This window comes from Camelina sativa, chromosome 6 (genome assembly GCF_000633955.1).
Source record: "Camelina sativa cultivar DH55 chromosome 6, Cs, whole genome shotgun sequence".
NCBI classification, from domain to species: Eukaryota; Viridiplantae; Streptophyta; class Magnoliopsida; order Brassicales; family Brassicaceae; genus Camelina; species Camelina sativa.
Genome location: NC_025690.1, coordinates 25,681,725 through 25,695,213, shown reverse-complemented (window position 1 = coordinate 25,695,213; position 13,489 = coordinate 25,681,725). Strand labels below are relative to the sequence as shown.

At 39.2% G+C, this 13,489-nt stretch overlaps 1 protein-coding gene across 1 annotated transcript in view; it reads left to right on the top strand.

Annotated features, from left to right (window-relative positions):
* LOC104699481 (cytochrome P450 78A6-like) overlaps positions 1–1,331 on the top strand; it is a 9,113-nt gene extending 7,782 nt beyond the window's left edge. The window contains exons 2-3 of the mRNA XM_019226884.1: positions 7–279; positions 506–1,331. Coding sequence (XP_019082429.1) covers positions 7–279; positions 506–1,123 — 891 coding nt within the window. The 3' untranslated portion in view covers positions 1,124–1,331. The remainder of the gene's footprint in view (positions 1–6; positions 280–505) is intronic.

Genomic DNA, 13,489 nt, shown 5'->3' with positions numbered 1-13,489 from the left:
CAAGACCATGTTGAGTTACGTGAATTGGTCGAAGAAGGTTATGATCTACTCGGAACATTGAACTGGACCGATCACCTTCCTTGGTTATCCGAGTTTGATCCTCAGAGTATCCGGTCTAGATGTTCCACACTCGTACCGATGGTAAACCGGTTTGTATCCCGGATCATATCCGAACACCGTAATCAAACCGGTGATTCTCCTCGCGATTTCGTCGACGTTTTGCTCTCTCTCCATGGTTCGGATCAACTATCCGACCCGGACATAATCGCCGTTCTTTGGGTATGCATACCAAATTTATTTAATTATTATTTTTATTAAACTATATATATATTTGTCAAAATTTTGCTTAAGAATTTTCTATAAAAACTTGAATTTTGAGAGTGACCGTGGGATAATTAAAAAAATGCTTGACATCAAATTAGTAAATTTTATATTTATTAACAGATTCTATAAAAAGTAACAAGTACACTAAAAAAATATCGCATTTGTTTTTTTTTTGTTACAGGAGATGATATTCAGAGGAACAGACACGGTAGCGGTTTTAATCGAGTGGATTCTGGCTAGGATGGTCCTTCATCCAGATATTCAATCGACGGTACAGGATGAGCTAGATCGAGTGGTCGGGAAATCAAGGGCCGTAGATGAATCTGACTTGGCTTCACTTCCATATCTGACGGCTGTGGTGAAAGAAGTGCTGAGGCTTCACCCTCCAGGCCCACTTCTATCATGGGCCCGTTTGGCCATAACTGACACGATCGTTGATGGTCGTCTCGTTCCGGCAGGGACCACAGCAATGGTGAACATGTGGGCCGTATCGCATGACCCACACGTGTGGGTTGATCCTTTGGAGTTTAAACCCGAGAGGTTCGTGGCAAAAGAAGGTGAGGCGGAGTATTCGGTTCTCGGGTCGGATTTGAGGCTTGCACCGTTCGGGTCGGGTCGTCGTATCTGTCCAGGGAAGAATCTTGGTTTGACCACCGTTACGTTTTGGACCGCGACGTTGTTGCATGAGTTTCAATGGGGACCGTCGGATGTGAACGGCGTTGACTTATCTGAGAAACTGAGGCTTTCGTGTGAGATGGCTAGTCCTCTTGCCGCTAAAGTGTGCCGTAGGCGCAGTTAAAAAAAAAAGAAGAAGCAAAGTTAAAAAGACTGGAGACAAATTATATTAATTAAGCAGCTTTTTTTCGTTTTATTAGAACTAACTTTCTTTTGCCTTTGTGCTTGTGTGTGTAAGGTTGGTGTTGTGAGTCTGAGAAGAGAGTGATGTGGGTTTGTTGTAGGGTTGTACATACATGAAAGTAAACAAGTAATCTTTATTTATATTTACACCATAATGCGCTTTTTAGTTGATTAAATTAACTAATCGAAAAATTAACTTAATTTCATACATATTTGATGTTGTTCGCCCACAAATTTGATTACTTCCCAACTAAAAATTCGTACGGTTTTGATATTTCTAACATTTTTTATATAACAATAGAATGAATTATTCTATTATACACAAAGATTGCAACTGGATATTAAATTATAAAATCAATATCAAGAGATCTTGGTGAACGATCTTTGCAAGTCCACAAAACATTCTTTAATTCTTATTATAACAATCACTTGTGTACTAAGTTGCATAAAACATGAATTTTTTAAATTTTTTTATATCAAAACACAGTTCACGTACGCTTTATTTTATTAAAAAGATTAAAACTAGCTTTCTTGGAATCAAAACTGTTATTAATTTAGAATAACGTTTTCATATTTCTATTCGTATATCCAATACGTACTGTACATGAAAAAAACAGCACTTGAAGACCAAGTAAAATAACTATATTAAATAGTGTACTAATTCACATTCTAACATTCAATGAATAAATTTCCTCGAATAGGTAAAATTAAAATCCAACTTTCTTTCATTTGCTCGTGTCCTTCCCCTTTTTCTTTTGGACATCTTGAGTTGTGTATCTTTAAAGTGGCAAAAAATAACCGACAGTTTAAAGGTTCAAAATTAAACATGTGCAGAGTTTTTGCTAAAAATAGCAAGGTTTTTTGTTTTCATATAAACATTCCTTAATCCTTTGAAAAGTTGAAATTGTACATATGATATGCTTTGAAAAACGGTAACAGGTAAAGTAACCGTTGTAGTTTTGTAGTTATAGGCAAAAGTTATAATTGTAAGTTACTGTTGTAAACGGTAACAGGTAAAGTAACCGTTGTAGCTATGTGGGAGCGCCCAAGTATATAAAAGTCAAACTCATCAAAAAAAAAGGAAACAACCAAACAAAACCTAAAAAATTCCTTTTTTGTTATTTTGAAAAAACCCTAATCTTTTTTTGCTTATAAGTTTTTTTTTTTTTGCAAATTTTTTTGCTTATAAGTTCTTCTTATGCATCTTGTTCGAAGTTACGTTGTTGCAGCCTCTCTCTATTTCTTTAAAACTTTCTTCTTATCTTCTCATTATACAACTTACAACATATTTATACTTAGGTTAATGTTTAACCTATAGTTTGCATCAACACTAAACCCAACACTTAATGGGCTTGATTAACACAATAGCCCAATGGCCTTTAAACTCTTAACAACAACAAAAGTCTTCTCTTCCTCTTCTCCCTCAGTCTCGTGACTCTCGTCGCTTCTTCTTCTTCTCCAATCTAAGAACTCTTATGATTCCTTCTTCTTCTCTTGTAAATCTTCTTACTCTTTCTCTATTTCAAGTTTGAGCATTAATCAAGGTTTGATTCCAACACTCCCTCTCAAACCCTTGATTAATCCCCAAATTCAAAATTGATTTTTGGATCCTCATCTCTCCATTATGCTTCAAGTTGCTTTCTTTTATCTGTCTAGATGTTCCTTTTACAGCATCTGCGTAACTCATCGACAACATCTCCATCTCCCTCATTGGATTATGCTCAATGAGGTCTCCCTCTTTTTCCGTATCCCTTTCTTTCTCTGCCTTGTTCTTAATCTCGATTGCTCTCTGTTTTTCTTCACTCCTGCTCTGTTTCAGCTTGTTCACATGCAACTTTTTATCAACCTGAGAAACTTGTGCCATGTTTATATCTGCAGTGACTTTTCTGGTGGGATTTTGCATAACTCCGAGTTTCGATCTAAGCTCCTCAAACCTCTTAGTTCCCAGAGGCTTAGTGAGGATGTCAGCGATTTGTTCATCGCCACTGCAGTATCTCAGGTTTATCACTCCTTCCTTTTCTGCTTCTCGAACCACATGATATCGTATTTGGATATGTTTCGTCCTCCTGTGTTGAACTGGATTTCTACCTATTGCAATTGCAGATGTATTGTCGCAGTATATTGGCACACTCTTGGTAGTGTCGACTCTCATTTCTCCCAGCAATCGTTTCAACCATACTGCATGATTAGTGGCTGAGCACAACGCCATATACTCTGCTTCTGCTGTAGATTGTGCAATAGTGTCTTGTTTTTATGTTTGCCATGTGAACATAGCGCTACCCAAGGTAAAACACATACCTGTAGTACTTCGCATGTCTTCTCTGCAGCCTGTCCAGTCAGAATCAGAGAATCCAACCAACTCTACTTGATTGATCTCATTGAAATTCAATCCATAGTCTATAGTGCCTTGTATGTACCTTAACACCCGTTTTGTTTCTTGTAGGTTTTGTTCAGTAGGTTGAGACAAGCTTCTGGACAAGTACGATGCAGCAAAGGCAAGATCAGGTCTCGTTGCTGCAAGATACAAAAGTCCACCGATCATGCTTCGATACAGTCTTGGATTAGGTAGGATTTCACTTTCCTCTTGATTTTTCCCGTGAGGTGTTAGAGGTGTGCTCACAGGGTTGCAGCGATTCATTCCAAATTTTTCCAACAGCTGCTTAGCATACTTCCTTTGGCTTAAAAACACTCCGTCTTTGGTGTAAGTAATCTCAAACCCAAGAAAGTACTTGAGTTTTCCCAGATCAGTCATTTCAAAAGTTTTCTTCAGATTCTCTTTGAATTGGTTGATCATCTTCTCACTGCTCCCTGTAATGATAAGATCATCAACATATAGGCTAATAATCATAATTTCACCTTCACATTCTTTTGTGTACATTGCTGCATCACAATCACTTCTCTTGCATCCTTGTGACATGAAGTAAGAGTCAATCTTACTGTACCAAGCTCTTGGTGCCTGCTTTAATCCATATAGGGCTTTCTTTAGCTTGTAAACCATGTTCTCTGCGCCCTCTATCTCAAACCCTGGTGGTTGTTCAACATAAACCTCTTCTGTGATTTCTCCATTAAGGAATGCTGACTTAACATCCATTTGGTGCAGGTTCCACTTATTTTGGGAGGCTAAGGCTATTAGAGTTCTGATTGTGTCGTGTCTGGATACTGGGGCAAACGTTTCACCATAATTTTCTCCATAAGTTTGAGTAAACCCCCTGGCCACCAATCTTGCTTTCAGTTTATGAATCTCACCACTCTCATTTGTTTTCACTTTATATATCCATTTGACTGAAATCACTTTCTTGCCTTCAGGTAACCTTACCAGCTCCCAGGTCTCATTCTTGTTGATGATGTAGATTTCATCATCCATTGCAATTTTCCATTCCTTGCTGTTTATAGCGTCTTCAAATGTGGATGGCTCCTCCCAGATTAGATAGCATGCTTCTGCAACATGATTTGTGTTTTCCCCTTGTTCTTCTGTTTCATTATATATATCATCCAATCTTCTAACCTTGTGAACGACTCGAGAAGAGCTTCCAGGTTCAGTTTCTCCTCCACTTAACTGAAAAGGTATAGGACTTAGACCTTGTCTTTCATCTCTGAAATTTGATCTAGCTTCTGGACTAGTTTCATTTCTCTTTTGTATTTCTACATCTGTTTTCTGAGATGGGCTGACCTTACTGGGAGATTTCTCAGTTCTCTTGTTTACTTCTTCTTGAGTTTTCCAATTCCAACTTTTGTTTTCTTCAAACACCACATCTCTTGAAACTTCTATTCTCTTTGTACTTAGGACATACACCCTGTAACCCTTACTTATGGTGTTATATCCTATAAACACAGCCTTCTCTGACCTGTCATCTAGTTTTCTTCTTCTAGCTGCAGGTATCCACACATGACAAACGCAGCCAAATACCTTAAGGTGACCAACTGAGGGTTTGTGACCACTCCAGACTTCAAGTGGTGTTTTTTGGTTTAACGCCTTGGTGGGAAGTCGGTTCTGAAGGTAAGCTGCTGTAAATATTGCTTCAGCCCAGAAGTCATCTGGCATATCTTTATCTTTTAACATGCTTCTTGCCATGTCCAGCAGGGTCCTGTTTCTACGCTCAGCAACTCCGTTTTGCTGTGGTGAGTAAGCCACAGTGAACTGCCTCTCTATTCCATTCTCTTCTAAGAATCTTGTGAATTGCTCTGACTTGAATTCTCCCCCTCTATCTGACCTGAGTTTCTTTATTCGTTTGCCAGTTTGAGTTTCCACGAGGCTCTTAAATTTCCTGAAAGTTGCAAGTGTGTCTGATTTCAACCGCAGAAAATATACCCACAACATATGCGAGAAGTCATCTGTAAAAGTAAGTATATACATGCTTCCATTACATGATGGGGTTTGCATTGGTCCACATATGTCTGTGTGAATCAAGTCTAACACTTCTTTACTTTTTGTTTCTGAGATCCTAGGAAATTCTTCTCTGCATTGTTTACCTTTAACACATGCTTCACAAACCTCCTGTATCACCTTGAAGTTTGGTAGACCTTTGACCATTTGATTTGTTTGCAGGTTCTTTAAATTGTGAAAACCAGAGTGTCCGAGCCTTTTATGCCATAACTCAGACAAGTTTTCTACTTTGGCCATCCTTACACTCTCTTCAGCTAACTGCATACGCAACAAGTAAGCATTTCTTACACTCTCTACTTCTGCAATCTTGTCTCCTCCTTGATTGTGGATTATACATTTGTTTTCTACAAACACAACCTTATACCCATTTCTTGTCATCTGTGGTACACTTAGCAGATTCTTATCTATCTCTGGAACAAGAAAAACATCCTTGATAACCCTTACTCCCTTCTTGGTCATCACTTCTATGTTTCCCTTCCCTGCGGTCATTATTCTTGCCCCATTTCCAATCCTAATGGGTACTTGAACAGATTTGTCTATTGTAGTAAACAATCTCTCTTCCTTGGTCATATGGTTGGTAGCACCACTGTCTATTAACCATATTTCATCACTGTTTGTATGGTCCACTACATGAGCTGCACTAAATAGACCAGTCTCCTCTTCTAATTGTTGTTGTGTTTGCCTTTTCTGGCATTCTCTCTTGATGTGGCCAGGTTCTCCACAAGCAAAACAACCTCTCCTTGGTCTAAATTGCTTACTGAAGAATGAGATTCATAATTTTGTAGAAGGTAACACTCACCTTCCTTGTGGTTGCTCTTCTTACAAATTTTGCAGCGTCTTCTCACTTCATTCATCTTCCTTGACATTTGCTCCATTAAACTTTTGTAGATTTCTGTTCACCGGAATTGACCGAGCTCTGATACCATGTTCGAAGTTACGTTGTTGCAGCCTCTCTCTATTTCTTTAAAACTTTCTTCTTATCTTCTCATTATGCAACTTACAACATATTTATACTTAGGTTAATGTTTAACCTATAGTTTGCATCAACACTAAACCCAACACTTAATGGGCTTGATTAACACAATAGCCCAATGGCCTTTAAACTCTTAACAACAACAAAAGTCTACTCTTCCTCTTCTCCCTCAGTCTCGTGACTCTCGTCGCTTCTTCTTCTTCTCCAATCTAAGAACTCTTATGATTCCTTCTTCTTCTTTTGTGAATCTTCTTACTCTTTCTCTATTTCAAGTTTGAGCATTAATCAAGGTTTGATTCCAACACATCACGTCACCAACACAACGCGGTGCAGACGAAGCTCGCATCTTGGGCTTGGATATGGGCTACTCCCTTCAACAGTCCAACAAGGTATTATTTTCTTACTTTCTTATTCTTTCAAAAATAAAATATTTTGATATCCTTTCTTCTTTTTAAAATAATTATTGATTTTTTTTTTCTGATTTGAAATCTAAATTTTTAAAAAACTAAATTCTTTAAAAACTGTTTTAATTTATTATTTTGATTAAAGATTTTTTTTTAAAATATTCAAATAACTTTAATTGTTGAATTTTAAAAACGTTGATTGCAAACCGAGTTTAGGCATCCAGTCCGATGGGTTTTCTTTGGTTCGTCAGTTGGTGTTATAAGTTCAACATGTTTTCACGTAATATAAATTTAACACTTAAGAGTTATTTGATTTTTCTTTTTTTACAAAATAATGTTTTTAATTAAATGTTTAAAATATTCAAATAAATTTTTAAGTGTTAAATTTTAAAAACGTTGATTACAAACCAAGCTTAGGCATCCAGTCCAAAGGAAATCATTTGGTCCGTCAGTTTGGTGTTATAAGTTCAACATGTTTTCGCTTAATATAAATATGACACTTAAGAGTTATTTGATTTTTTTCTTTTGAAAAATATGTTTTAAAAAAAATCTTTTGATTCTGTTTAACTAAACAAAAAAGGTTTTTAATAGTCAAAATAACTAGTGTTAAATTTTAAAAACGTTAATAATTAGGCATCCAGTCCAAACGGTTTTCCTATGGTCCGTCAGTTTGGTGTTGTAGGTTCAACATGTTTAAAAATAATGTTTAAAAAAAATATTTTGATTTTGTAACTTAAGACTTTTAATTAAACAAAAAAGGTTTTTAATAGTCAAAATAACTTGTAAGTGTTAGTGTTAAATTTGAAAAATGTTGATAATTAGGCATCCGGTCCGAACGATTTTCTTTTGGTCTGTCAGTTTGGTGTTATAGGTTCAACATGTTTTTAGGTACAATAAATTTGACATTTAAATGTTATTTTGATTTTCTTTTGCAAAATAATGTTTTAAATAAAGCTTTTAATTTTGGAACTAAATCAAACAAATATCAAATAACTTTTTGACAAACCGAGCTAGACATCAGTGTGGTGTTGTTATAAGTTTTTTTTTTTTTGTTAAAAGGCATTCAAATTTAAAGCATGAAACAAAAGTTTTACAGGTCCGAAACCCAATATTGAAAACCCAATTAGATAAGAAAATTAGAATTATAACTAAACCAAACTAAACCCATAGTTTAAGTAGAACCAGATTTGAACCGAGTAGTTGAATCCGAACCAGAAAAACGGTTAGGCAGTAGAAACCAATTCAAACCACTTCACGCACCATCAATGATTGGTAGAGAGAGAAGATCGTGCAGGAGATAGGGAGAAGCCAGCGGCGATTAGGGTTTTACTCTTTAAAAACTAAGATCCTGCCAGCCAAAGTTGTAGCATGTTGGAAGACAAGATCGAGTTGGAGTCGCGGAAGCTTAGTGCTCTGTTTCGCAGAAGGGAGTCAATCTGTTTGACAATGAGGTCAGTAGACTTGAAGCTGCTTCGATGGAGGCGGTGATTCCTTTCTGTCCAGATGTGGTAGATCGTAGCTTGCCAGGCAGTGAGGAGGAGGATCTTTGCATCACGGGTTCCTTGGAAGTTGATGAGTCGTTGGAGACAGTCGGACCAAGAACGGACAGGGGAAAAGGAGCACCGATTGGATATGAGATTCCAGATGGTCCAGCTGAACAGACAGTCGAAGAATAGATGGTCACGACTCTCCTCAGCCGAACCACACAAGAAACATGAAGGATCTACCGATAGGCCCCAAGATCGAAGTCTGTCCCGAGTTGGACATCTGTTCAACACAAAAAGCCAGGTGAGGAATCTATGTTTTGGAATTCCTTTAGTGAACCAAACTATCTTATACCATGCCACAGTTGGTAAAGTTTCCTTTAGGGCGGTGTAAATATTCCCTGTTGATCGACCATCTCGCAATTAATCACTTAGCCACCAGACATACTTGTCCTCTTCATCTGTTAGCTGCAAGGTAGTTAACTCAATGTGATAGTTGACCTGTTTTTCGGATCGTGCAGGTTGTACCCTCCAGGAGCCTTGACACCATAGGTCAGCAATGGTTGATCTTTGCGGAATTCCAAGAGGTCCCTCATTGCTCAGATAAGTCGACATCTGTCCAAGATTACACCAATGATCACTCCAGAACCTACACCTGGTACCATTTCCCACCTTCATCTTTATCCAGGGGTCGACCTCTTCCCGAAGTTTTAAGAGCTTGTTTGTTAGCTAGGAGAACTTGTTACTTGGCTTTCGAGTCCAGAAGTTGCTGAGATCGTTCGAAAGGACAGCCGATTTAAACCAAGCCACCCAAACTGAACCTGACCTGAAGAATAAAAGCCAGATAAGTTTGATCATACCGCTTCCGCAAATCTCTGACCTGTATTCCAGTTCCGCAAATCTCTGATACCAAGTCCTCCTTGTGATTTGTCATGAGTGATAGTTTTCCAAGCCACTCGAGCCGAGTGATGACCCTCTGTGCTTCCTTTCCACAGGAAAGCACCTGTTAAATAGTTTAATGTGTCTATACATTTCTTTGGCAGGAGGAAAGCTGAAGACCATAAGTTCGTCAAACCAGCTATGACAGTATTTAGGAGTTGTAACCTTCCCGCAAAAGAGAGAGACTTCGTTGACCAGGCATTTAAACTTCTCTTGACTTTCTGAATAAGTGGAGCACAATCCACTAGGATAAGCTTTTTTGTACATAGAGGTATGCCTAAGTAGCGGATCGGTAGTTGTCCATTAGTAATCCCTGTTTCGTGTTTGATATGATCTACTTCAAGTTGAGATAACCCGGAAGAGAAGAAACTTGTTTTTGGGAGACTAATGGCCAGACCAGAGACGGCTTCAAAGTCCTTTAGGATGGTGAGGACCGTTTTAACCGAGTCTAGTGACCCATCAACAAATATTAGCAAATCGTCTGCAAAACATAAGTGAGTAAGCTTCAGGTCACGATACTTATAGTGATATTTTAATTTTCCCTCTTCTGCAGCTTTATCCAGCATGGCTGAAAGACAGTTAAGAGCAATGACAAAGAGATAAGGCGATAGCGGGTCACCCTACCTGAGTCCTCTTCTACTTTTGAAATAGCCATGCACTCGCCCATTGAATCCAACAGAGAAGGAGGGAGTACATATACATGCTCGTAGCCACTGAAGGTAGAGTTCAGGAACTTCAATTCCCTTTAGGCAACAACTCCCATCGGATAATATCAAATGCTTTTGCAATATCAACCTTTATCGTTATCCGCTTGGGTCCTTTGTCTCGATGATAGCCATTCACTAGTTCCGCTGCAAGAAAAGTATTCTCAACTAATAATCTTCCTTTGATAAACGTAGTTTGATTTCGTTGGACCAAAGCAGGGAGGACAGGCTTAAGTCTTACAACCAAGAGCTTGGAGATAACCTTGTACAAAGTATTCAGGCAAGATATTGGTCGAAAATCTGAGATAACAGAGGCTCCAAGGAACTTTGGAATCAATGCTAGGGTTGTGGCATTGGTCGCTGAAGGCAGGAAAGATGTTTGAAAGAACTTCAGAATGCTTGTAGTGACTTCCAATCCGAGAAACCCCCAAGCGGCTTTGTAGAAAGCAGAGGTAAATCCATCTGGCCCTGGTGCCTTATTGGCATTTAGCTTAAACATTATCTTTGTGATTTCATCAACAGTAGGTAACCTTACCATTGAGAGTTTTAATTTAGAGGGACAACAGTAAGTTATAATTCTTTGAATCCATGAAGGGCCAGTGGAGAGGGAATGCATGTAAGTTGGACCAAGGAGAGATTCGAAGTGACTGATAGCCAGTCTACTCATTTCCACCGGATCATCAATGATAGCTCCCGAGGACATAGAGAAAGATCTGATGGCATTAAAAGCTTTACGAATCCTAGTGATGCGATGAAAGTAAGTTGTATTCAAGTCTCCCTCTTTAAGCCAATTAATACGAGATCTTTGTCTGAAATATGCTTCTTTTACTCTCCTGAGAAAATTCCATTTGGTGTGTAGGTCTTTCTCTTCTTGGTAAATAGCCGGCGTCGGATTTGATATAGCTTGTACCTGCACAGTTTGAAGCAACAAATGAGTCTCTCTCACTCTGTTTTGAATATCTGAAAAGTTCTCTCGCGAAAGTGTTTTTAGCTCTTTTGTTAGTGTTTTCTGTTTAGCACTGAGTGTTGACAAACATATATCCCGTTGATTTGTGTTTCCAGCCAGAATCCAATTGGTCTCCATCATTTGGATGAAAAGCGGGTGGGTGGTAAGAAAGTTGAAAAACTTGAATGGTTTGGTACTAGAGGAGGGGAGAGTTGCATCAAGATTTAGGAGACACGGTGTGTGATCTGAGAAATCAGGAGCAAGGAAGGAGGCTACAGTGTTTGGGTAAGCAGAAATCCAAGGGTTGTTTACTAGTAGTCTATCTAGCTTTTTGGCGATAGGGTTTAACGGGTTTTTGTTTGACCAGGTGAAGAGAGGACCCTGATAAAGCACATCAAACAACTCAAGCTGTAGGAGACAGTCCCGCAGCTCTGCCATTCGTGAGGTTAAATGGTTGACACTTGCATTTAAGTGCTCCTCAGGATGGATAATTTGGTTGAAATCTCCTCCTACCATCCAGGGTAGTGTGTCTAACTGCAACCGCTGCTGGAGATCAATGATTTCACACCAAAGGTTAGTGCGTGTATCACTTTCATTAGGTGCATAAATTGCTGTAAAGATGAATCTGTGACCCCCTTGAATTGTGACTTCACTGGTGATCATGTAGGGGGTCTGATGAAGAACAATTACTGAGGCAGGGGATCTCCAGATTAGAATTATCCTGCCATCAGCGTCGGAGTTGTGGTTCGATGTAAACTGCCAGCCTGGACAGGTAAGATTCATGACACGGTTCAAGTTTGGTTCTTTTATATGGGTTTCTAGTATGGCACCAAAAAAAGGCTTGTTAATAAACAACCAGTTAGCAAAAGGCCGATGCTTATCCGAGTCATTAAACCCTCGAACATTCCAAAAAAATGGTTGTATATACATGGAAGTAGAGGGGATTAAGGACAAATGGGATTCTCTCCGAAAGGGGGAGTCTCCAAGTTTCTTGAGTTAGTCATAGTAGGGGCTACTACTTCAATATCCATATCAGACGGGGGTGCAGAGTTTGGTGAAGAGTTAGGGGAGGGTTGTGGTTTGGGGGCCAAATTAGGGGGGAAGGGGGAAGATATGGGTGTGGTAATGAAGTGTTGGGTTGGGCTAACAAAGGTTGATGGGTCAGGGGAAGATTTATTGGGTAAGGGGAAGGTTGATTGGCAACTAAAACTTGAAAAAGGGTTTGAGATAACAAGAGAGGGGGCCAAACAGCCGTCTACTTGAGCAGGAGGTGTTTTTTGTTGAAGTTTGTTTACCGGAGTATGGTGGGGGTTGGTTGGTGCTTTTTGATTGGTGGCTTTTGTTCCCAGAGGAGAGTCTGAATGACCAGAAAATGAAGAGGAAGCTTGCTCAAGTGCTAACGTACTCCGCTCCTTTACATGTTCATTATTTGGAAGAGGGTTTTGTGACACTGACTTTTTCTTGATTGGTGTTACAGGTTTACTTGAGGCTGGGACCCAAGGAGTAGTTGGAGTAGGGCAGTACCTGACAACATGCCCAATTTCATTGCATTGAGTACAAGTTGGTGGGATCCACGGGTACTCAACAGCTATCGTGATGACTTCACCATTCTCACGAACAACCTCAACACTTGAAGGTAGAGGCTCTGTCAGATTGCGTTCTACTTTTACATGTGCTTCAGTTAAACTGACAAGATTCCTGGTGAACTCATCCATTTCTTTTGGCTCGCCAACCAGTCCCGCCACTAGACTAATACCTTTTTTGTGCATCAGATCGAAAGGCATACCTTTAAGATGAGCCCAGATGGGGATTGAATTCAAGTCAGGCTTGTCACCTCCAGAGGAATCCCACTGAGTCACCAAGAACATACATTCACCAATGTACCACATTTTCTTCTCCAATACCTTTGTACGTATGTACTCGTTTGGTAGTCGAACTAACATTAAGTTGTTTGAATGATTCAGGTGGATTTCCAATCTTTGGCATCTGCCCCACATATGGATAAGAACACTCTGAATTTGCTTAAAAGATGGTAGTCTGCCTTTAAACATACCAATGATGAAGTCTTTGTGAATTGCAGCACCCTCATGAAAGACTGAATCAGGGATAGATATGCGAGGTTTCCCCTCCGGTGAGTAGTCTACCGGAGCTAGCCAAGATCAATGCAATCAGTTTGAGTAGGAGAGGAGTAAGAGGGGGAGAGGGGATTAGGAAATAAAGGGGAGAAATCTGAAAGGGAAGCAAGTGGGTTTTGATCAGGGGGATCAGGAGGGAAAGGTGGTGGACGATGGGAACCATTTTCAGCCTTGGTTGAAGTAGAAATTTGGCCGGAAACACGATATTCAGGGAACCAGCGATTCGCCGACACTCTCTATCTCTTTTAACAAAGTAGGTGTTGTTATAAGTTCAATTTGTTTTCACATAATATAAATTTAATACTTGAAAGTTATTTGATTTTTTTTTTTTTTTTTTT